The sequence below is a fragment of the Neophocaena asiaeorientalis genome, unplaced genomic scaffold (genome assembly GCF_003031525.2).
Source record: "Neophocaena asiaeorientalis asiaeorientalis breed wild unplaced genomic scaffold, Neophocaena_asiaeorientalis_V1.1 scaffold89, whole genome shotgun sequence".
NCBI classification, from domain to species: domain Eukaryota; kingdom Metazoa; phylum Chordata; class Mammalia; order Artiodactyla; family Phocoenidae; genus Neophocaena; species Neophocaena asiaeorientalis.
This window is the reverse complement of record NW_020172592.1, coordinates 2,925,621-2,949,315: the sequence shown is the minus strand read 5'-3', so window position 1 is coordinate 2,949,315 and position 23,695 is coordinate 2,925,621. Positions and strand designations below refer to the sequence as shown.

General features: G+C 35.6%; 1 protein-coding gene across 1 annotated transcript in view; it reads right to left on the bottom strand.

Annotated features, from left to right (window-relative positions):
• The window catches only part of ABCB5 (ATP binding cassette subfamily B member 5), a 108,667-nt gene that overhangs the window by 52,684 nt on the left and 32,288 nt on the right, over window positions 1-23,695 (bottom strand). The window contains 2 exon segments of the mRNA XM_024738434.1: window positions 3,553-3,693; window positions 7,570-7,731. Of these exon segments, the coding sequence (XP_024594202.1) occupies window positions 3,553-3,693; window positions 7,570-7,731 (303 nt within the window).

Sequence of the window (23,695 nt, the reverse complement as noted above, 5' to 3'; positions counted from 1 at the left end):
TTCTGAATAAGACCCTCTCATGCAACAGTTTTGTTTTTTTAAGTAGATTAAAAAAATTTTTTTTTAATTTGAGTATAGTTGATTTACAATGTTGTGTTAGTTTCAGGTGTATAGCAAAGTGAATCAGTTCTACATATACATATATCTACTCTTTTTTAGATTCCTTTCCCATGTGGGTCATTAGAGATCTTAACCTGTTTGTGTCATGGACCCCTTCAGAAAACTGATGAAGTTTATGGAATCCTTCCTAGAAGAATTTATAACAATGTACCAAATAACATATCTCAAAGAAAGCCAATTATATTGAGATATAATATTTAAAATGTTTAACAAAAAATTCAAAGCTCTGATATAGTTATGTGCTTCATTATTGGCACATTAAATAACAAGATCTAATAGTGATGAATATAAAGATATTCTGGGGAATTCCCTGGTGGATTAGGGCTCTGTGCTTCCACTTCAGGGAGGATGGGTTAGATCCCTGGTTGGGGAACTTAGATCCCGCATACTGCATGGCATGGCCAAAAAAAAAAAAAAAGATATTCTAAGAGATCTGTAATAACTATAATGTGATATAAATATTTCTGTGATTTTCATTGGTGACATCACAGGCCTTGGTAATACTAATGTAGTCTGTTGTTTATATTCATAATTAAAGTAAATTAAATTTCTATCAAGTATAGTTGTGATTTTTTTTTTTTGCCCATTCAGGTTAATTCCTGTGAGTCATGAACCACTGGTTAAAAAACCCCCAATGACTTTCTGTTAGAGTAAGAACAGAATCCAAAATTGTTTTTATGTCCTACAGGGTGCTACATGATCTGGTCCCTGAGTATCTCATACACTTCTCTGCTCACCTCTCTCCTCCTTAGTCACTGTGGCTCCCAATTCCAGGCCCTTATGTTTGCTGATTCCCCTGTTCAAAATAATACCAGCTCTGTCCTGGTTACTGATTTTTTGCTTCTCAGGTCCAAATTCACCCTTTTGTCTGATAAACTTTTCTCTTTTACCAGTTGGTAAGATGTCAAGCTCCATCAGTAGAGGCTGCTGGAAAGACATTGTAGGAGGGGATTATTCTTCCTGCTCTTACCGGTAGCTTACTGGGAAAGCTCCTGCAAGATGAACTTTTCTCTCCGCTGATTTGCCTGCACAGTTTTTTCAGAGTTGGGTGCCTGTAGAGTGCGATTTTCTTCTGTGTTTGGCCATCAAGCGCTTTCTCCAGCTCTTGGCTGACCCATTAGAAGTGTAACCATGGGGCCCAGACAGCACAGGCTTATGTTTCAGCCAGGTCGCTGATGTCTGCACCTCTTATACACAGAACTGCCTTGACTCCTGCAGAAGACAATTTCTCCAGCCCCTGGTTTCAGCAGTGCCCAGTAGCTTCTCCTGGCACCTAGTGGGTTCTGAAGCTCAGAACCTCCCTGTGGAAGGTCTCCCTTGGCACCTTGGAGGACAGATTTCAAGCAAGCTCCACCAGTGAGGTACCTGGGCATCTTCTCTGCTATCCAGTGAGCCAAAGCTGTGCACTTTGCAGTAAGGCCTGTATCTCCGCTTCAGTTTCGGGCAATAATGAGTGCTCTTCCTTGGGTCTCTTTTCACCCCAGGGGTGGTAGTTGGTACTTTTTATTATGACCTCTGCATTCTTTAGAGTTCTCTTAATTTCCACTAGCCAATTCCTATTACTCCAGTTCCCTAATGATTCATTACACTAAACTTTCTCTGTTCAAATCATTGTGTGGTTTCTGTCTCCTGACTCATCCCAGACTAATATAACCTCCCATTAACTATTCTAAAATCCTGTTTCACATTTTTCATTTTACAGGCTCAGCGGCCATGGCTCACGGGCCTAACTGCTCCGCGGCACGTGGGATCTTCCCGGACTGGGGCACGAACCCGTATCCCCTGCATCGGCAGGCGGACTCTCAACCACTGCGCCACCAGGGAAGCCCTCGTTATTCATTTTTATAGTCCCTTCATTTCCTTGTTCACTTTTCACTGCAATACCACAGGCTGAAAGAACCCTTTACAAATATGGCCATGGAGCTTGTGCTTGGCTTGTTTCAGTTCTTGGTTGTTAATACTACACTTCCAGGCTCTCAGCTTTGTACTCGCTATAGCTCCAGGCACTGGTAACCAAGTTTGCAGCCTCCTGTTAAGAGTAAGTCCATGACTGTAGCACAGCTCACCACTTTGTACTTTTGCTCTATTTCTGGTTGGTAGAGATCTTGTTTTGGAGCCTGGGTATGTTTAATTGGCTTTTCTCTTTTTATGTTTTATGTATCATTCCTGTGTGTATGGAGCAGAGCAGTTGTATCAGAGTGTATATTTACCCTACCATTTTCTCTAAAGTCTGGAAATTGCTTTTTAATTTTATGAATTTCACCTTTCTTAGGTTTTGAAAATCCACTTTATAGACCTAGTGAATTTGCTGACTTTGAGGTAGATTTTCATTTTGTTTGCAGCAATTACGGTGGCAGGTCCAACAGCTATTAATAGATGTTTTCACACAGTGTTTTTACAATATGGTACAAACCCTTTTACTGTATTCTTATACTCAGGCCTTTTGCCATATGGCAAATTATCTATGCTATTATTTACTTAATATTTTTCTTTGCTTGTTTATGTAAATTATTATTATTATTATTGGGCTTTCAAATGCATTTTATTTATTTATTTATTTTTTGGGGGGAGGCGGGGTATGCGGGCCTTTCGCTGTTGTGGCCTCTCCCGTTGCAGAGCACAGGCTCCAGATGCACAGGCTCAGCAGCCATGGCTCACGGGCCCAGCAGCTCCGCGGCATGTGGGATCTTCCCGGACTGGGGCACAAACCCGTGTCCCCTGCATGGGCAGGCAGACTCTCAACCACTGAGCCACCAGGGAAGCCCTATTTATTTATTTTTTATACATAGTATTTTTTTTTTTACATCTTTACTAGCGTATAATTGCTTTACAATGGTGTGTTAGTTTCTGCTTTATAACAAAGTGAATCAGTTATACATATACATATGTTCCCATATCTCTTCCCTCTTGCGTCTCCCTCCCTCCCACCCTCCCTATCCCACCCCTCCAGGCGGTCACAAAGCACCGAGCTTATATATATATATATATATAAAGTGTGAATGCTATGTATTACCACGTACCTAAATGGAAAGTACTGAATCTAGAATTAAAAGCAGTAGACTGCAATGCCAGAGAAGGGCAGAGGAGGAGGTTTGGGGCAGATAATCCCAGGGCTTCAGGCTGATAATTGGCAGATGAGACCGAGAAGAGTGGGTAGGAAGATGGTGGGAATAGTTAATGGGCGGTCAACTTCAAGTATCTGTCAGACCCAAGGAGAAGAAGGGAATTCCAGTTTGGGAGGAAATAGTGGACCAAAGAGAGGAGTGGGATGATGTGGAAACTGGTGGTTAGGAAGACAGAAGCTAATATTCAGGGGCTGGATGAGAGATTTCATGGTGTCTGAGGTTAGTTAGTTAGTTAGATAGTTGGTAACATGATAGTTGGTAACAAGTTACCAACATGTTGGTAACTTGTTGATAGTTGAACCATTACCTCTTTATTTTGGATGGATTCCTCAGACTTGTCAGTAAAGTCTGACTTGATGCTATTCATAGAGCACAGAGGAATTGAGCTGATATCTTTTTCAGTAGAATATGCCATTGAGTTCATCTGTTCATCAGCTTTTTTAATATCCTAGATGAAGAATATACATGTTACCACTAGAAGAATGCCTTAAAAATTCAAAGCAACTTTATTAAGCATCCCTCTAAAATTGTACTGCCTCTGTTATTGAAAGTGGTGTATTCCTGAGCAGTTCTTGCTAAAGTTTTCAGACTCGATACAGAGACAGTAAGTCCAACTCATACTAAAATGTTACTGAGTAACAATAGCTTTTATTGTGCCTTTTCCCCCAAAGACCTGTACAATTAACTAGAGAAAACAATGTCTTAATTCAAAACAATTATTCCACTAGCAAGGACAGATCTTAGTAAAAGGAGTTTGTGAGGGAGATGACTCAAATATACCCTCTCTCTCATCCCTTCTTCCCAGCCTTCTCTGGAGTTTACAAATTGATAACATATAGCAAGGCAGTTAAATGTGAGGTTGGTCCTGGGCCTGAGATAGATCTCAGGAGACAATAACATTTTCCAGGCTTGCCACTGCTGCCCATTCCAATCTGACCAAAAAGCAAAATTGGCGGGGCCATCTCCAAAAGAATGAGAAATTCCGAAGCCATCAAGTTAACCTTAAAGCTGCTTAAATCATAGAATAGGATAAAGTTCTAAACCAGATTGCTCTAAGTCTTGTTTTTGTTTTTCTTGCTACTCCAAGAAATAAGACCAGTTTCAGTGAAATAAAGGAGTTACATATTCTCTGTTCATCTGAATGTGGTGCGAGTAAATTTGTGACTTCCTCGTGAAGAGATGGGAGGAGGGGAGAAGACAGAAATGAAGAGGCCAGTTAGGGTGATGGTGGCCCTGACCGTGGTGGGGAGTAGAGATGGAAAGACTTAGATAGTTTTAGGTGCAAGGGAGAGTATGTACACAGAAGGCTTCCCAGGGACACTGTGATTCTTTAACAAGAGTAACAACTGTTAATCAGGCATTTCAAACTACCATGAACTTTAACCAGCTATCCTAATATCTTTAATCAGACATTCCTTTATGCTATCACTTCCTTTCTTTTCAGTAAATTTCTCTACCGAGAAAGAAATTTTTTATTTGGCATTTTTTCAGGAGCTATTTACTTTGTGGCAAGTTTAAAATACAATTTTTACTTCTCATAATAAAATTTTCTAAAGAGGTGCTTTAACAGATCAAAGACAATTCCTTTTCCTGAGAAGGCTGCTAGACAAAATAAGAATGACAAGAAGTTTTGGTATGTATGTATCTCTACCTGTTTTTATTTCATTTTTGTGTGAAAACTTACTAAAGGAAGCTCACAGACTCACTATATCTGTAAATAATTATGTACATCCTAGATAAATAATTACAGCATTGAATCTGTACCTGATTACAGCAATAACTATGGTTTGAACTTTCCTTAAAAGTTTGATTGTATAACAAATGCTAATGCTAAGAATGGTAATATAATAAAATTTATTATGCTAACAATAATTCTAGTACTTTACATAATTGAACTCATTTAATACTCAATGTAATTAATTAATATGTTATTACTTTCCTCACTTTACAGTTTAGAAAACTGAGGCACAGAGAATTTAAACAACTTACCCACAGTCCTAAAACTATTAAGTGGCAGAGTAAGGATTTCAACTTGCTGTGTCTCCAGAGCTTGTGACTGTAACCATTTTCCTATGCTGCTTTTTGGGATTGATTTTCTTAGCAGCATTAACTTTGTAATACTTATGAAAATCATGAATTGTCATAAATTGATTCATTTGGACACTATAGGCAATAGTGGCAAATAAATGCATCCAGAGTTTCAGAAATGTGGTACTGTTTATGTAGATATCACGTATGTTATGTTTACTATATATTTCCCAGAATATTAGAGCTGTTCATTGAGTATTAATATTTAAAATTGTATTATTATATCAGAATGAACATTATTTTAGGTAATCAGAGAGTACTAATCCATTTTGAATATGGTATTTTAAATTTTTATACACTTATACCACAAACACTCCATTTTTGTTTTCCTTATGTTGTGGAACTCTTTCACCTAACACCTAAAAATAGAGTTTTGGTTTAGTTATAATGAAAAATAAAGAAGTGTTGCTTCAAAGAAAGATCTAAGTGTAGTAGTTTTTTAAAATCTCAAAGTAGTGTTAATTTGACCACAGTTATTTCCTTTTATTGTTACAACTATTAGTTTGAAGATACTGAACTTAATAACTTCATAAATTATTAGTTCTACCGTGGAATGAAAATCATGAAAATTCAACTGGCAAATAACATGTACATTTTATTTTTAAAGAAAAATATAGCCTAATATAAAATAAAATCGGAATCAAGCAGTTTTTAAATCAATATAAGATTACATTTTCAAACTTTTAATTTTTTTTATTATCATTGCTTTAGAGGATGTGTTTAAAAATCCTTCATTCTAGAATTGTGGAGAAAGCTGGGGTTTGAAATTCTAAGTTTGATGAGATGGAGACTCATAACTTTCTAAATTTCCTAATTTGTGAAATAATAATATTGATATCAAAAATATAATCAGAAAGTTGAAGAAGTAAAATAAACCAAAAATGGTTGATATTAGTTGTCTGCAGAAGACCCCTTGGAAAGAAGGCTGCCTTCCAGACCAAGAGATGAAGGCAGAATGAAGAGAGCTAGAGCCTAATCACTATCACTTATGTTAATGCACCCTAATGAAAGAACCATGTGAAATTCAGTAGGCTAGGTCATATGCATGCAAACATGTGGATCCTCAAAAACAGGAGTTTGTCAGTGTGCCTCCAGGATTATCGTGCCTCCTCTTCATTGCCTAATATGAGCTTTCTGGTCTCCCTGTGAGAATTTGGTGTATACACAGTATGGATATATGTGTGCATCCTTTCATTCAGCAGATAGATTTTGAGTGTGCCAAGCACTGGGGTAGGTGCTTCCGACACAGGAAGTCTCAGCCTTTTCATAATCTGACCTTTATTATCCAAATTTTCCATTATTCCCCCAATACTCATTACTCGTGGCAGGCTGGTCTCCTTTCTGTTTAGTTACAAACCAAGTTCCTTATTACTTCCACATTACCTAGATTTCTCTTCCTTTTCCACCTCTTACCTTTATAATTATTAAAATTTTATTTATCTATTTTTGGCTGCATTGGGTCTTCCTTGCTGCGCACGGGCTTTCTCTAGTTGTGGCGAGTGGGGGCTACTCTTTGTTACGGTGCATGGGCTTCTCATTGTGGTGGCTTCTCTTGTTGTGGAGCATGGGCTCTAGGTGCACAGGCCTCAGTAATTGCAGCATGCAGGCTCAGTAGTTGTGGCGCACGGGCTTAGTTGCTCCACAGCATGTGGGATCTTCCCAGACCAGGGATTGAACCCGTGTCCCCTGCAGTGGCAGGCGGATTCTTAACCACTGCGCCACCAGGGAAATCCCCCTCCTACCTTCTTGCCTTCAAGATTTCTTCATGAATACTTCCATGGCTAATCTAGTTCCCTATATCCCCATCAATCTTGCTTCTTATTTCTACAACTTGTAACATCTGTATGCATGATTCTGCATTTTGCCTCTGTAGCTAAGTTTTAAGTGTTTAAGTAGGGATTGTGTGTTATATTTCTTTGTGTTTTAACAAAAAGATCACGGAATATAGAGTTAGATTGCTCTGGATCTGCCACATACAAGATTTGAAGCCTATTTGTAGTATGCCTGGCAAATATTAGGTACTATGTAACAATTAGTTCTTTAACTTTCATCATTGTCTAGCACAATGCTGAGGATATTAGACTCACTGAATTTCTTCACTAAGGAACTATAAATAAACCTTGGTTGCCTTGTGAAACCTAAGATTATAATTCAAGACTTCTATTTTCTAGCATGGCGTGATTTCTGAAAAGTCAAAAAAAATCTGCAAACATACATTATGTCATGTAAACATTACCTGTGACATTGCAAGTGAATAATATAGACCCTGTTTTGCCATTAGTTCAGCATGTGTTCCTTTTTCCACCACCATCCCATCTTTTATAGTCACAATCATATCTACACTTCGAATAGTGGAAAGCCGGTGAGCTACCACAATTGTAGTCTGACATTTCCTTGCCTATAAAACAATAAGCATAGAAAATAAATATAAATTAGCAGAAATAACAAACTCTGAATATTCAGGAAAACTTCTTATAGTATTATTTGAGTATCAAAGAATCTTACCTCTGGATATAGAAGTTTGAAAACTTTGATTAGGGAGGCCAATAGAAATTAAAATAAAAAGGCAGGAAGTTAGATTCCAAATTGGTGGATTTATAAAACCATAGTATCTTAGAACCAGAAAGGAAACTAAAGACCATTTAATCTGAGCCACCTAACAACTGCCTGGCTATTAGTAACTAAAAATAACTAAGTTTAAGTAACTTAAACTTATTATTTCTTATTTTTTCATCTCTAAAATGGGGTACAGATTCAAGATAATATGTTTTTGACTTTTTTTTTTTTTTTTTTTTTTTTTTTTTTTTTGCGGTACGCGGGCCTCTCACTGTTGTGGCCTCTCCCGTTGCGGAGAACAGGCTCCGGATGCGCAGGGTCAGCGGCCATGGCTCACGGGCCCAGGCGCTCCGCGGCATGTGGGATCTTCCCGGACCGGGGCACGAACCCGTGTCCCCTGCATCGGCAGGCAGACTCTCAACCACTGAGCCACCAGGGAAGCCCCTGTTTTTGACTTTTTAACAAATATTTTATATCAATACATACGGAACAGTACACATAAGTGTACAGATAATGCACTTTCACAAACCAATTACATCCAGATGCATAGTACCCAGATTACAAAACAGATCATTACCAGCACCCTGAAACCCTCTTCAAGCTCTCTTCTAATCACTGTTACCACTCACCTACACCCGGTAACCACCCTCCTAACTTCTAACAGCTTAGATTTATTTTGTTTAGTTTTTTTTCTTTTATATAAATGGAATTATACAGTACATACCCTTCTATGTCCAGGCATTTTTGTTTAACATTATGTTTTTGAGATTCATCCATTTTGTTTTATATCATTGGAGATCATTCTTATTGCTGAATAGTATTGCATTGTGTGAAGATACCACAATTTATTTTCCATTCTACTGGTCATTGACATTTGGGTAGTTTCAGGGTTTTCCTATTATGAATAGATTCCTACACATATTTACTTGGTGAACATATGTCCCCAATTCTAGTAGATGTATACCTAGGAGGGGAATTATTGAGTCATATGCTCAGTTATTTTAGATTCTGCCAAACAGCTTTTCAAAGTGGTTGTCCCAGTTTATAAATGTTTTCCAACAGTGAAAGAGAGTTACGTTTACTCTATATTCTCACCAACACTTGGTATTTTCTTTGGCAGGTGAATACTGTCATATTGTGGCTTTTATTTGCACTTTCCTGGTGACTGATAAAATTGAAAAACTTTTCATATCATTAGTGGCAATTTGGATATTCTCTCCTGTGAACTGTATGTTTTTGTTTGTTTTTCTATTGGAACTATCTTTTTCTTGTCAATTTTCAGAAGTTGTTTATATATTCTATATATGAGGACTTTGTCAGATACTAGGTATTACAATTATTTTTCCCACCTATACTGTTGTTTTCGCTCTCTTAATGGTGTCTTTTGATGAATAAAATTTAAATGAAGTCCAATTTATCAACTTTTCTCTAATAATTTATATTGTGTCCTGTTTAAGAAATCTTTATCTACTCCAACGTCACGTGAATGTTTTTCATCTTTTACAATCTTTATCATTTTGCCTTTCATATTTAGATCTATAATTCATCTGGAATTGACTTTTGTGTGTGGTGCCAAGTAGGAGTCAATGGACATTTCCCTATGTAGTTAACCAATTGTCCCAGCAGCATTTTTTGGAAAAAAAAATCCTTTCTCTATTGCACTACAGAGAAGTTTTTGTTATTAAATCAGGTGACCATTATTTTGGGTCTGTTTCTGTATATTGTTCTACTATTCAGTTTGTCTATAGGTCTTTATATATACTAATCTAAGTCTTCTAGCTTTATTGCTACTCTACAAGATTGTCTTAATTATTCCTAAGGTAATATATTTTTTGTAAATGCTTAGCACAATAACTGATACGTTTGGCATACTACAGGCACACTAAAAATTTCTGGATATTCAAGGACTGACAGTTAATATTATTACAATTATTATTACTGCTATTTATTTTTATCATTCTCATATTTTATCCTTATCTATTACAGAGAAGGAAATTGGAGCTCAGAAAACTTTAGAAGCTTGCTCAAGGCTTCAGCCAGTCATGGGAAAGACTGGTATACTAGAATCTGGTATGATGTTCTCTATTCTCTAAAAAGGGTCTCTCCATTGCAGTAGTTGAGGAAGGAGATAAGTATTTCTTTCAAACTCTTCTATTCCAAATCTATAAGAGAAGGAAACTTGAAAATAATAGTTATTAAGATTAAATAATACTGTGGAAACAGATTTATGATATAATGTTATATGGAAAAAATACAGGAAAAAAAGTTGCATCATGTTATAACTAAGTTAAAAAAAAAAACTATCCATAGAAAAAAACACCTATCTAGTAATGTAGCAAAATACTAAGAGTGCCTATATTTAACTATTGGGCCTATGTGTTGTATTCTTCTTGTTTCAATTTTCTCAATTTTATTTAATGTATATGTATTGCATTTTTGTTTAAAAGAAAGCTAAAACAATTTGGAAAAATATATTCCATTTTTAATAGCTTTTGTTTTTATGAGTAATATCTATATGCTCATGAGCAAAAAGTAGGTGCTATTATGAAAAACTGAAAATACACTGTTTTGATTAAAGGCCTTTTTAACTATTATATTTACAGCACCTTATTTAAAATAAAAAAAGAATGAAAGTTATATTCTGATATATTTGGCTAATATTAATGTGATCATCTAAAGTATCATCAAAAGAAGGACATTCTTGAGTGGGACAAAAGGGGCAAACTGGAAATTTTTCAGGACAACTGGGAGATGTAATTATAACTTAAAATCATTTGAATTTATGGTCTAGGGTCAGGAAAGTTAAAGAGAAATCATATATACCACTCAGGTTCCAAATAGCAGTAGAGAAATGCTTACTACGTATATCGAATATTCTACCTGGGCATTAATTTTAAAAAATACCCAGGGAAATAGGATTGGGAATGAAGACACTATATATAACTTATCAAACCTAGGTTTCTGCATTAAGCAAATATTGTTACTAAGTTTGGCTCTTGAAACAGACATCTGTAAATATCATATATATGTATGCACACATATATTTATGTCAGGAATACATGCACATATATAAACATATTCAATATATGCATAGACATATACATACTTGATGTGTATGCATGCGCATTTTGCATGCACATTTTGTACTCAAGCCAACCAACATGCATGTGCATTTTGTACTCAGCCAACCAACAACCAAGAATGTTATAATTTGGGTTAGTAATGAGGAATGATGCCTAAAGTTCATAGGAGGGGCTAGGTCACTGTATCACAGTCATCTAAAGTTCCTCCTAGTTGTGGTGGCAGTAAAGAGATCACTGGCAGAACCAGCTTCATGGGTGTATGAACTATGCAGTTGCTCAGGGCCCCATGCTTAGAAGGGTCCCACTCTTGGTTTACTGCTCTGCTGTTGCCATCTTGTAATTCTTAATAATTTTTGAGCAGGAGGGCCCATATTTTCATTTTCACTAGGGCCCTACAATCATGTAGCTGGCCCTGATCATTGTTAAAGGTAAAAAGGTTTCCATGTGGGTGTACCTAGCTGGTTTGTCTCAAGCATAGATATTAAGAGAGCTCTTTAAACAGGTAGATAAAAAGAAAAAAAAAGAAAATTTAACATCTATCCAAGGTAGGATTCCTTTTTGTCATGATCTCAATAACATTCTAATAATCAGACTGTAATTATTATTCAAAGCATCTAAATTTGTATTACAGTTAACCTACATCTCCCGTCACATAGAGTAGATAGAATAGATAGTTACTTCTGCCCTCAGCAGCCCTACCTGTGTTTCAGATCTCTTTTTTAAAAATACAAGATAATGAGACAATATGACTGGCACCAAATTCTCCTTGATTTTTTTAGTCTGAAAGCAGATCATCACACTGCATGAATAGCTAAGCAAGCAACAGACTAGGAATGGAGTCCACTGTTTCAAGTAAAACTCACAATACAGTAACTCTGACATATATAATGATGGACATAACTGTTATTGTATTACATGCTAATTAAGTACAAATGGTAAGCAATCTCATATGTAGACCATAAAGAGTACCATGTTTATAGAGGAAATCTTAATTTTCAATAATTTTTTCATCATTTCTGTTCTCTAGAGTCACAGTTTCTAGGTTTGAGTCTTGTTTCTGCCATTTTTGGGGGTCTGCAATCTTAGACTAGTTGCTTAACTTGCCTGAGTCTTAGTTTCCTCATTTGTTAAACGGGGAAAATTATGCTACCTATATTTTAGGGTTATTGCACAGATTAATATTCTTGGTACCATGCCTCAAACATGGAAAGTTTGCAGTAAATAATAGCTTTCATACTATTAACTGTCTTCAGGCTGCAGACACTTGACTATTTACTGAGAGCAAGCCCAAAGATAAGTCAAGGTCTTTAACTTTGAGAGAGCTAATAGGGGAGGCAGAAAAATAATTACAGCATAAAGTAATAAATCTGTAATTGAAGTTATATAAAAATACCACAGGAGCACAGAAGTGATTAATTGTCTATTTGAATGAAGATTGTCAAATAGATGATTTTGAGTAGGGTCTTAATGAAAGAATAGAAGTTTGCCAGGGAGAAAAAGATGAGGGGTAATTATGATAGAGGCTACAGCAAATCAGGCAGTTGGGCTTAAAAGGGCATGCATTCAACAGGTGAATGGATAGGTGCACATATACAATGGAATATTACTCAGCCATAAAAAAGAATGAAATAATGCTATTTGCAGCAACATGGATGGACCTAAAGATTATCAAACTACGTGAAATAAGCCAGACAGAGAAAGATAAATATCATATGATATCACTTACATGTGGAATCTAAAAATTGATACAAATGAACTTATTTACAAAACAGAAACAGACTCACAGAAATAGAAAACAAACTTATGGTTACCAAAGGGTAAAGTGGGGGGAAGGGATAAATTAGGAGTTTGGGATTAGCAGATACAAACTATTATATATAAAATAGATAAACAACCAGATCCTACTGTATAGCACAGGAAACAATATTCAATATCTTGTAATAAACTATAATGGAAAAGAATCTGAAAAAGAATATATATATACACACACACACATATACATATATCTGAATCACTTTGCTGTACACCAGAAACTAACACAACATTGTAAATCAACTATACTTCAATTAAAAAAAGGGCATGGATTTGTGAAGAATATTGAGGTTCACATGTAGCAGAGTTGTTTGAAGAATGGAAGGTCATGGAGCTAGGAATAGAATTTAGTGCTAGTTAATGTAAAGCAATTCTAAAGAGTGTTTCTTCTGTATGGAACAGTATTTATGGGAAGTTTCTGAACAGGGGAAAGGTGTATATAAATGAAATTTGTTCTTTACAAATTATCCATCACTCTGTATTTACATATGGTTTCAGGACTTTTAAGGTCTTTCTAAACCCTTAGATTCTATTTATTCCATACAAGCTATTTTATCATGTTTTTGAGATTTGAGAGGTTACAAAATAATCAAGGTAAAAATGTTGATGCTGTGGTAAATAGCTACAGACATAATAGTTTGAACTGTTTTTATTGCTTTTTTTCTCTTTTTACTCCTTAAGACAACTTAATTTATATATATATATGTGATTAATTATTAACTACGGATGGCAAAAATAATTATTACTTTTGAAAATATCTTACATTTTAAAGAATGTTAGAGTTTAAAAGGTTCTATAACCAACAGTTCTCTGTTTGGTTTTGCTCACACTGTCCCATGAGCTGATTTGGAAAGTATGCTTATTTTCCTCTAAGAGATAGAGAAACTGAGGCTCAGGAAGTTATGTAATGGATGTCAGTCCACATAGCAGGCGGGTGGTAATGCTGAAACGCACACTCAGGTCCTTTGAATGCTTTAAGTCCACAAACCCCGCTGCATCTCTGTGAGATGTCTTCCTGTTAATGTGACTAAAGCCCTTTGCATTGACTGCTTCTTATACCCTACAAGTTTTCTTTTCCTGTACCTTACACCAGCACTAAGTGTAGGCTTTTCATTCGGCCTACTCTTTTTGTACACTTCTGTAAACAGTTTTACACATGAAGAAAGTAGAACTATTTAAACTCCTTGTGTTGAAATGCAGGTAATGATGAAAATTACTGATCCTTAATAGTGATCTTACAATACTGAGCATGCATACCAAAGAGCTATTTTCAATTCTATAATATATACTTCATTTAAATAATATTTATAAACTCTACTCTCTAACAGTTTATACTGTATGATTTTAAAAATGGGTGATTTCTGAGTTTTGTAAAATATAAGAAATAAATATATTGGGAAAGGAGAATACCAAGGCAGTGCCTCAAAAAATGAACAGTCAATTGTATAAAATAAAAGACAGAATTTTCCTTTGAACCAAGATGGAGTATCAAGGATAAGATTTATTCTCCCACCTGAAACCAAGAAAACAACTGGAAAAATGGTTTTCAAAACACTGAATATTTATTAGGCAATGAAGCACAGTGACCCCTTGAAACACTGAGTACTACAACTGCCCCAGTTTATTTCCTTGAAAGAATTTGCAGGGTGCAGTGTGTGGAGGAGGAATGCAAGCGGAGTTGGTTGACTTGCTGAGTTAAGGAGGTGGGGTTAAGGGTCTGGGAAGACCAAGACAGCAAGAGTTCACAGAGAAGAGTGCTGGAGAGGAAAAAAATGCAGAGAGAGCTTGGGAAATCTTTAGAGGATCCCTCTCAAGTATTCAATGGAGAACTGACTGTAGAAGAATGTGGAAACTACTCAAGGCTAGAGAAGGAGGCACCTGAAAGGATTAGAGGGTATCATACCTGTTCCAACCAGCATGACTGCGAAACTTTATAATTCACGGGGGCATTGGGTAGAGTACTCAAAAGAGTCCTGCCTCCATAGTGGAGAATACTTTGCTTTAGACTAAAAATAGCTCTGGTCTAGCCTAACAAAAATTAAAAGCAAAGAAAAAATGTCAACTTGTTTCTAAGTAAAAGTTGCATCTCTCAGCAAAAGTCAAGAATATTTCTAAGAATATAAAAATAACCAGAACCCTACAAGGTAAAATTCACAATTTTTTTTTTTTGCGGTACGCGGGCCTCTCACTGTTGTGGCCTCTCCCGTTGCGGAGCACAAGCTCCAGACGCGCAGGCTCAGCGGCCATGGCTCACGGGCCCAACCGTTCCACGGCATGTGCGATCTTCCCGGACCGGGGCATGAACCCGTGTCCCCTGCATCGGCAGGCGGACTCTAAACCACTGCGCCACCAGGAAAGCCCAATTCGCAATTTTTGACACCCAATAAAAAATGGCCAGGCGTGCAAAAAAGCTAGAAAATGCAACTAATAACAAGGAGAAAAATCAATTAATGGAGACTGCTCCAGAACTAAAACAGATGTAAAATTTAGCAGACAAGGACATTAAACAAATAAATAGCACTGGAAATGGTAAATACATGGGAAATTATATCATTTTTTCCTTATTATTTAAATCTCTTTAAAAATAAATGATGATTTAAGCAAAAAAAAAGAAAACAACAACAGTGAAAACAATGTAGCATTGCGTTTATAATACATGAATAAGTTTATAACACATGTATATTACTATTAGATAATTAGATAATTATAATAATAATAGCTTGAAGGCCAGAAATGGAAGAACGGAAGTATACTAATGTAAGTTCTTTTTACTCTATGAGAGGTAGATGGTGATAAGTTAAAGGTATATACTATAAACCCTAAACCCATCACTGAAATAACAAAGAGTTATAGCAAACAAAGTTACAAAAGAGATGAAAAGGAATCATAAAAAGTACTCAGGTAATCCAAGTGAAGGGAGAACATGAGGAAAACAGGAGCAACGGCAGAAAAATAGCAAAGATGATCTATTTAAATTAATTCATATCAATAATCACATTAAATGTAAATGGTCTAAATACTCCAATTAAGTCAAGGATTGTCAGACTGAATACAAAGCCAAGAACCAACTGTATGCCACCTACAAGAAACACATTTTAAAAATAAAGACACAAATAAGTCTACATTAAAAGGATGGAAAAAGACATACCATCATAACTCTAAGTAAAAGAGAGCTGGGGTGGGCTATGAGTATCAGAAAAAGAAGACTGAGGAGCAAAGGACATAACCAGAGTAGAGAAGTTTACTTCATAACGATAGAGGGATCAATTCATCAAGAGGACCTGACAATCCTGAATGTTTATGCCCATCATAACAGAGATCCAAACTACATGACACCAAAATGGATACAACTGCAAGGACAAATCTAATCTACAATAATAGTTGGAGAATTCAATATCCCTCTCTCAATAATTTATAGAACAAGTACACAGAGAATCTATAAGGATGAGGAAGACTTGAATAACACTATTAACTGACTTCACATAATTGATATTCATAGAACACTTCACCCAACAACAGCAAATGCACATCATTTCCAAGTCTACATAGAATATTTACCAAGATAGACCATATTTTGTGTCATAAAGCAAGTCTTAATAAATTTTTAAAAACTCAAGTCATACAAAGTATGTTCTCTGACCACAAAATTGTTAAATTAGAATTCAATATAGAAACATCTCTGGAAAATCCCCAAATGCTTGGAAACCAAATAACACTTCTCAAGTAAATGACCTCAGATTCAACCTAAGAAAACAAAGAGGGAAGAGCAAGTTAAATTTAAAGTAAGCAGAAGAAAGGAAATAATAAAGATCCAAGCAGAAATCAATTATATATAAAGAAGGAAAATAAGCCATAGAGACATCAGTATAACAGAGAGTCCAAAGATAGACCCATACATATGTGGACAAACTGATTTTCTACAAATGTGTAAAGGCAGTTCCATGCAGAAAAACAGTCCTTTCAACAAATATTGCTGGAACAACTGCAATGTGCAAACAAAATAAAACAAAACAACAACAAAACAAACTTCTCACCATACAAAACACCATGAACAGAAATTAACACAAAATTCATCATAAACCTAAATGTAAAACTAAAACTATAATACTGGTAGAAGAAAACATAGGGGAAAATATTTGTGATCTTGGATTTGGCAAAGATTTCTCAAACAGAACACTAAAAGCTTGATTTACAAAAGAAAAAATGATAAATTGAACTTCTTCAAAATCAAAGACTTCTGTTCTTTGGAAGATCCTCGTAAGAGGACGGAAAGACAAGTCCCAGATGAGAAGAAATATTTTCCAATCAGTTATCTGATAAAATCCTTATATCCATAATGTAAAGAATATATAAAGAACTCTCAAAACTCAAAGACAAGAAAACAAATGACCAATCAAAAAATGGTATGAGAATAACATGTGAACAGACACTTTAACAAAGAAGAGATATGGATGGTCAATAAGCACATAAAAATGCTCAACATAATTAGTCATCGGGATAACTCAGATTAAAAGAAAAATAAGACACCACTACATATTTCTAAAATCAAAATTCCTGGATATGTCAAGTATTGACAAGTATGTGGAGTAGCTGGAATTCTCATATATTATAGGAACGTAAAAGGAAAATAGGTTTGCACTTAATTAAAAAGTTAAACATACTCATCATAAGATTCACCCATTCAAATCCTAGGTATTTACCCAAGAGAAATAAAAGCTCGTGTCCACAGAAAGACTTACACGTGAATGTTCAGAGCAGCCTTACCTATAATATTTAAAACCTGCAAACAAACCAAATAACTCAAGTGGGCATCAATACCAATAGCTCAAACTGTGGTATATCCATATAATGGAATACCATTCATCAACAAAAAAGGAAGGAACTACTGATACATTCCACAACATGCACAAGTCTCAAAACAATTAATGCTTAGTGAAAGGAGCCAGACAGAACAGGATACATACTGTCCGATTTCATTTACATAAAGCTCTAGAAAATACACACTAGTCTATAGTGGCAGTAAACAAATCAGTGGCTGTTAAGAGTCAGGGAAGAAGCATTGGGAAGGTTGGGATGCAGTGATTACAAAAAGCATGTAAAAATTTTTGGGAGTGATTGGTTGACAAGCTTGACTGTGGTGATGGCTTCACAGGTATACATATATGCCCAAACTTTTCCAATTGTATACTCTAGTATGTGCAGTTTATTGTAAGTCAATTAAACCTCAAAAAAACTGTTAAGAAAAAGAAAGTCAAACAAAAGAAACATCGGTATACAGCAACCCAGCTGGCCATTCTTGAAGTTCTGCAAGAATCCCCAATGAGACTGAGACATTTTAATGAATGTTATGTAAATATAATGAAAAAGCGGATTGAGGAGCAATTAACTGCATTGTAGGTAGGAAGATTTCTTTTTCTTAACTTCAGCAAGGTCTGATAATGGACATATGTGAGTTTCTATAGATGATATTTATGTGTAACATACTCTGCAGTAGAAGAGAGGTCTAAGTACTACAATGCTTAGTGCTTCCTTTATTTTTCATATTGCCAAATACATAGACATTTTATTAAACTGATGACTGGATAATATTTGGGGAATGAGTTTTTATTCTTTGCTTTTTGTTTTCCTCAGTCTCTTATTTACTTTTATGTGGTAATTCTAAGCCTTGCTTATATAGAAACATTCTTATGAATGGTATGAAAAATTAGTAAAAAATGTAGTTAGCTTTTTCGTTTTAGTTTTTTTAAATAAAATTTTTATTTTAGAATAATTTTAGACTTATAAAAAATTTGCAAAGGTAGTACAATATCCATGTACCCTGCACATAGTATACTCCAGGGTCAACATCTGAGATTTCGATAGTGCTTTTGTTACAACTAACAAAATAATATAAAACTAATTATTAACTAGACTCCAAACTTTATTCAGATATCCTTAATTTTTACCTATTATCCTTTTTCTGTTCCAGAATCCTCTCCAGAATATCACATTGCATTTAGTCATCATGTCTCCTTAGGCTCCTCTTGGCTGGGACAATTTTTCAGATAGTTCTTATTTTTGAGGTACTTGACAGTTTTGAGGAATACCTGTCACATACTTGATAGAAGGTCCCTCAGTTTGGGTTTGTCTGATGTGCCTAGTTTTTAGGGGTAAGACATTCAGCCTATACTGATTCCCCTTCTCTCATTCAAACTTGAAGTTTGAATTCTATTTTGGGTCTTGGAGACCCTAGGACTTAATTACAGTGCCTTAAAAGAGAATGTTAAGAACACTGTTGTTGAGTGGGAATGCATTAGAAGAACTATCACTGCAAAAGTGAAAACACCCAGACACCCAGGCTCCTGGCCCATATCTCTCCCATTGATTCAATTAGATTTCCTTGAGGTTACAAATATTATTTCCTAAAAGCAAACAGAGCTCAAACCTTATTGATGAAGCTATGTTACCAATTAGCTCAATGGTTTTCACAGTACTAGCAAACATTTCTTAAAACAAATTAATGCATATGAAGTTTAATTTAAAAATATAAAAGGGCATATATAACACGTCATACTCAAAGGAGAATGTGGGGAGAGAGAATGCTGTAAAATCAAACAATTAGGAGATTGCAACTAGAAAAGGTGGAGAATGGTGTGCAGCCTCTTGTGACAGAATCAGAATCACAAGGTTTCCTGGTGCAGGTTTGTACTATTCTAGCCCTTCTCTTCTTCAAAGAGGGGCTCACAGGCATTTTTATACACATATATTCTCATATTTCTTCACTTATTAGGCATTACACATGGTGCAGGTTTACTTATTTTGCAAAAGTTCATACTGTTGTCTGACACCTGAAAACTGACAATAAGTGATGACCATTTCTACATTTGTGCCTTAGTGTGCATTGATGTTCCCCAGACGGGAACGGCCTGAGCTTACCCATTTGTATCATCCTTATGCTGCCAGGCTCCTGGTCTAAACTACAAACATTTGAATAAAGTCTTTGTTATGTTACAATTTAATTTGTTATATTATGAATTAGTGTCTGAGTATATGAAATAAGTTACAGAAATACCTAATATTTTACAAGGGAAAAACTGCTCCAAAGGCCTATCAAATGAGCCTACAAGTACCATACACACTTAAGGTACAATAAAGTACACTACAAGAATACAACTTCACTACATCATATGTGTGACCTAAAACTGATATAATAGCCATAGGGGAAAAAACAATTTCCAAACTAATCATTTCAGATTTAAAACAGAGAAGAGATTTTGGAAGCCAAGGCCTCTTAGAAAACTGATCAAAGAAATTAGAGCATATGCTTTGTCTTTTAGCAAGAATTACTGTAAAGATAAGGAAGGTAGTGCAATCCATTCCACTGTTTTCCTCAGATGCCTAGGTGTGATAGATTTTCAATATGTCTTTGTTGCTATTATTTCTTCTAGAAAGTACCAATTTGAAACGATTTCCTAGCATCTCCTCTCCTCCTTCACAGTTTATACAAAGCTAAAAGCCAAACAATTAGTTATATGACCAAAGAAAGGTCAACAGGAAGATCTCTACTTGACACTGCTGGCATTTTCAGATTACTTCACCATTCCATGCACAACCATAAATCATCAGGTAATTAGCTTCGATTTTGAAATAGAGGGTGCTTTAAAACATTCCTCCCAGAATTGCTAGGGCAGAGATAAGGGCCTGAGGAGACCAGCTAGCTTCTCACCATTGGTGGCCATGGGCCTTGAATAAGTGTGGGCAACAGGAAAAGAAAGGAGAACAATGCAAAGCTGTGAGCATTTGAGAGGGCCTGCATTTGACTGCTGGGTCAGTTAACAGGGGTAATATACTCTCTGGAGAAGCCTGGAAACACAGAGTTCTAGTGTCTCACAGAAAGCATGAGGTGGGAAACCTATGGGACCACAAGTTCCCACTGACTGTCTCCTAGAAATTTGCCTCAGGTGGACTTGGGGCCCACTGATAACATTTGCTCCATGATGCAGTCCTATGGTCTTCAAACTCTTTTTTTTTTAAGATGAAAAATCTTTTCATCAAATGAAAGCACATGTGGAAACTTGATATATGTAAATAAACCATACAGGTTAATGAGTAACTCCTCTATATGAATTGTTGATGGCGGGGGTGGGGGGAGGTGCAACCCTACCTGCTCATCTACCTCACCTCCCCACCTTCTTTCATACCTCAAGAGGCTCCTGGAAAACCCTAGTAACCCAATACTTCAAAAATACAGTCTGGCAAATCTCTCACTACTCTTTAACAAATTTCCACGTCTTTTAGCTACCAAATTTTAACTGATCATCTGCTATAAGAAAGTCTCTATGGTAGTTATATGGGGAATACAGGATTTTTGGTGTCTTAACTACATCATTATGATGTTGAAAGCCAATTGGCTTGGCATTCTTCTGGGTCAATATTGGTACTGTAGCTGAACAATATGGAATTACTATCACATCACTACGCCTGTCTGAGAATGCTTTTTCTTTTGTAAAACATGGTGACAAAAAGAAAAATTTCAGGCACTTAGAAGCTATATTTAATAAGGGACTCACTTCCTCACCAATCTCTTCCTTTCAACTTGCATGTGAATATGTATGCATGCTTAGGTTAAGACCCTTTAGAAAAGAAAACACATTCAAAATCTAAACTCTTTGCTGAGTTGAAGCCATGTGTACTACCTAATTAGGAACTTGGAATCGTACACTATAGTACAATGTTTTCTTTTTGTAGCCTGGAATCTCTTCATTCTCACTTCTAAAAAACTTAACAAACAACTGAAGACAATAAAATTATTTATAGTCACTTAATACCATTTTCCTTCTCTTAAATTTATTAAAAAGCTATTATTTGTGGAGAAGTTTACAACAAAAAGCAAATGATGAAGTAAACAGTGAATAAAAAAACACTACAATAATTAGCTCATCTTTCTTCTAGGAGGCAATACTGTCTTACCTAGCTCAGAGTGCTGACCAATAAACAATACATTAAAGATGTCTTATCTGGTAAGAGTTAGGATAATCAATATTTTATATAGGAGTTTTCCTTATTTGTGGGGGAGGACAAAGCTTAGGAATAATTTAAATTCACAGAAATCACTAAGTATCCGTATCATGGGAAAATAACTTGCTGTATATTTTTTAGTTTTTTTCCTATGTTTTTTAAAGACTGAAATGTCCTGCTAAGTAATAATGATTTAAATTCATTTGTGGAAGAAAAATTTACTAGCTATATATACAACAGGGTCAAAATAAGAAGCTTAAGGAGACAAAAACAAGTCTATTACAGTCCTACATAGCAGCTTCAATTTGGGGTACAGTTTGAGTTTCTTTTCTAAGAAGGCAGTGTCATTTTGTATAGAAAATAGTTTTTTTTTTAATGCTGGTAAAGTACAGATAACATGAAATTTACCATTCTAACCATTAAAACTATTTTTTATTGACATATACCTGACTTACAATATTATATCAGTTTCAGTTGTACAACATAGTGATTCAATATTTTTATAGATTATACTCCATATAAAGCTATTATAAAATATTGGCTGTATTTGCTGTGCTGTCATTCTAACCATTTTTAAGGGTAGGGTCCTCCTGGATCTGAGAGGTCAATTCCTTCTGTGTCACTATCCTTTTATGCTCAGGCTTAGATCATTCTTTTTTTGTGTGGTAAAATAACATAAAATTTTAAAGCAATTTTAACATTTTTAAGTGTACTTTAGTGGTTTCATGTATATTCACATTGTTGTGTAACCATCACCACTCTTCATCTCCAGAACTTTTTCTTCATCCTATACTGAAACTCTGTACCCTTTAAACCATAACTCCTGATTCTCCCTTCCCTTAGCCCCTGGTAACTTCTATTCTACTTTCTGTCTATGAATTTTACTATTCTAGGTATCTCATATAAGTGTAATCATACAATATTTGTCTTTTTGTGTCTGTCTTATTTCAGTTAGCATATGCCTTCTAGGGTCATCCATCTTGTAGCATGCATCAGAGCTTCCTTCCGTTTTAAGACTGAGTACTATTCCATTGTATGTACATACCACATTTTGTTCATCCATTCATCTGTCAATGGACATTTGCGTTGTTTCTACCTTTCAGCTATTGTGAATGATGCTACTGTGAACATTGGTATACACACGTATCTGTTTTGAGTCTCTCCTTTCAATTTTTTTGGTTACATGTCCAGAAGTGGAGTTGCTGGGTCATATAAGTAAGTCTATAAGAGGCTAGTTTAAGAGCGATATGGTTTCAAATTTAGCTTCAAACCCTAGCAGGTGTATAATCTTGAGGCAATATACCATGGTGGTTCTATGAATGAGCTAGAGGGCTGACTGTCTGGGTCCAGGTTCTGACTTCATTGCTTCCTAGCTACTACTCAATCTCTGTGCTTCAGTTTGCACATCTGTAATATAGGAGAATAAATGTACGAATCACATTGGGTTCTTGTAAGGATTAGTTATTATTGTTCATTTGTTCCTTTATTACACCTAAAATAATGACTTACGAATGGCTTCAGGGGGTCTGTGAACCCCTCAATATTATATATAAATCTTTCTGTACAAGTGCACTTTTAGATTTTTCAGAAGAGTTACAGTGGTTTATTTTTCCCTTTCTTAGTCAGATTCTCAATGGGACCCTGATCTATCAAAGGGGGAGAAGTGCTATCCTAGAAGAAGTTAGTGGCCTATAATTTAACACCAAGCCTTATAAACGTGAGCTTGATTAAGCAAGCTTGTAAAATGTCCTATGATGTTTTGGGATGAGGTATTCTCTGTGTTGCCTTTGTTCTGGCTAAATTCCAGCTAAGGAAATCCCCTTGCAGCAATCCCCTTTCTGTTCCCAACTATTATAGTATTGCTACAAATGGTAAAAAAAAAAAAAAAAAAAAAAAGGAAAAAAAAAAAAAAAA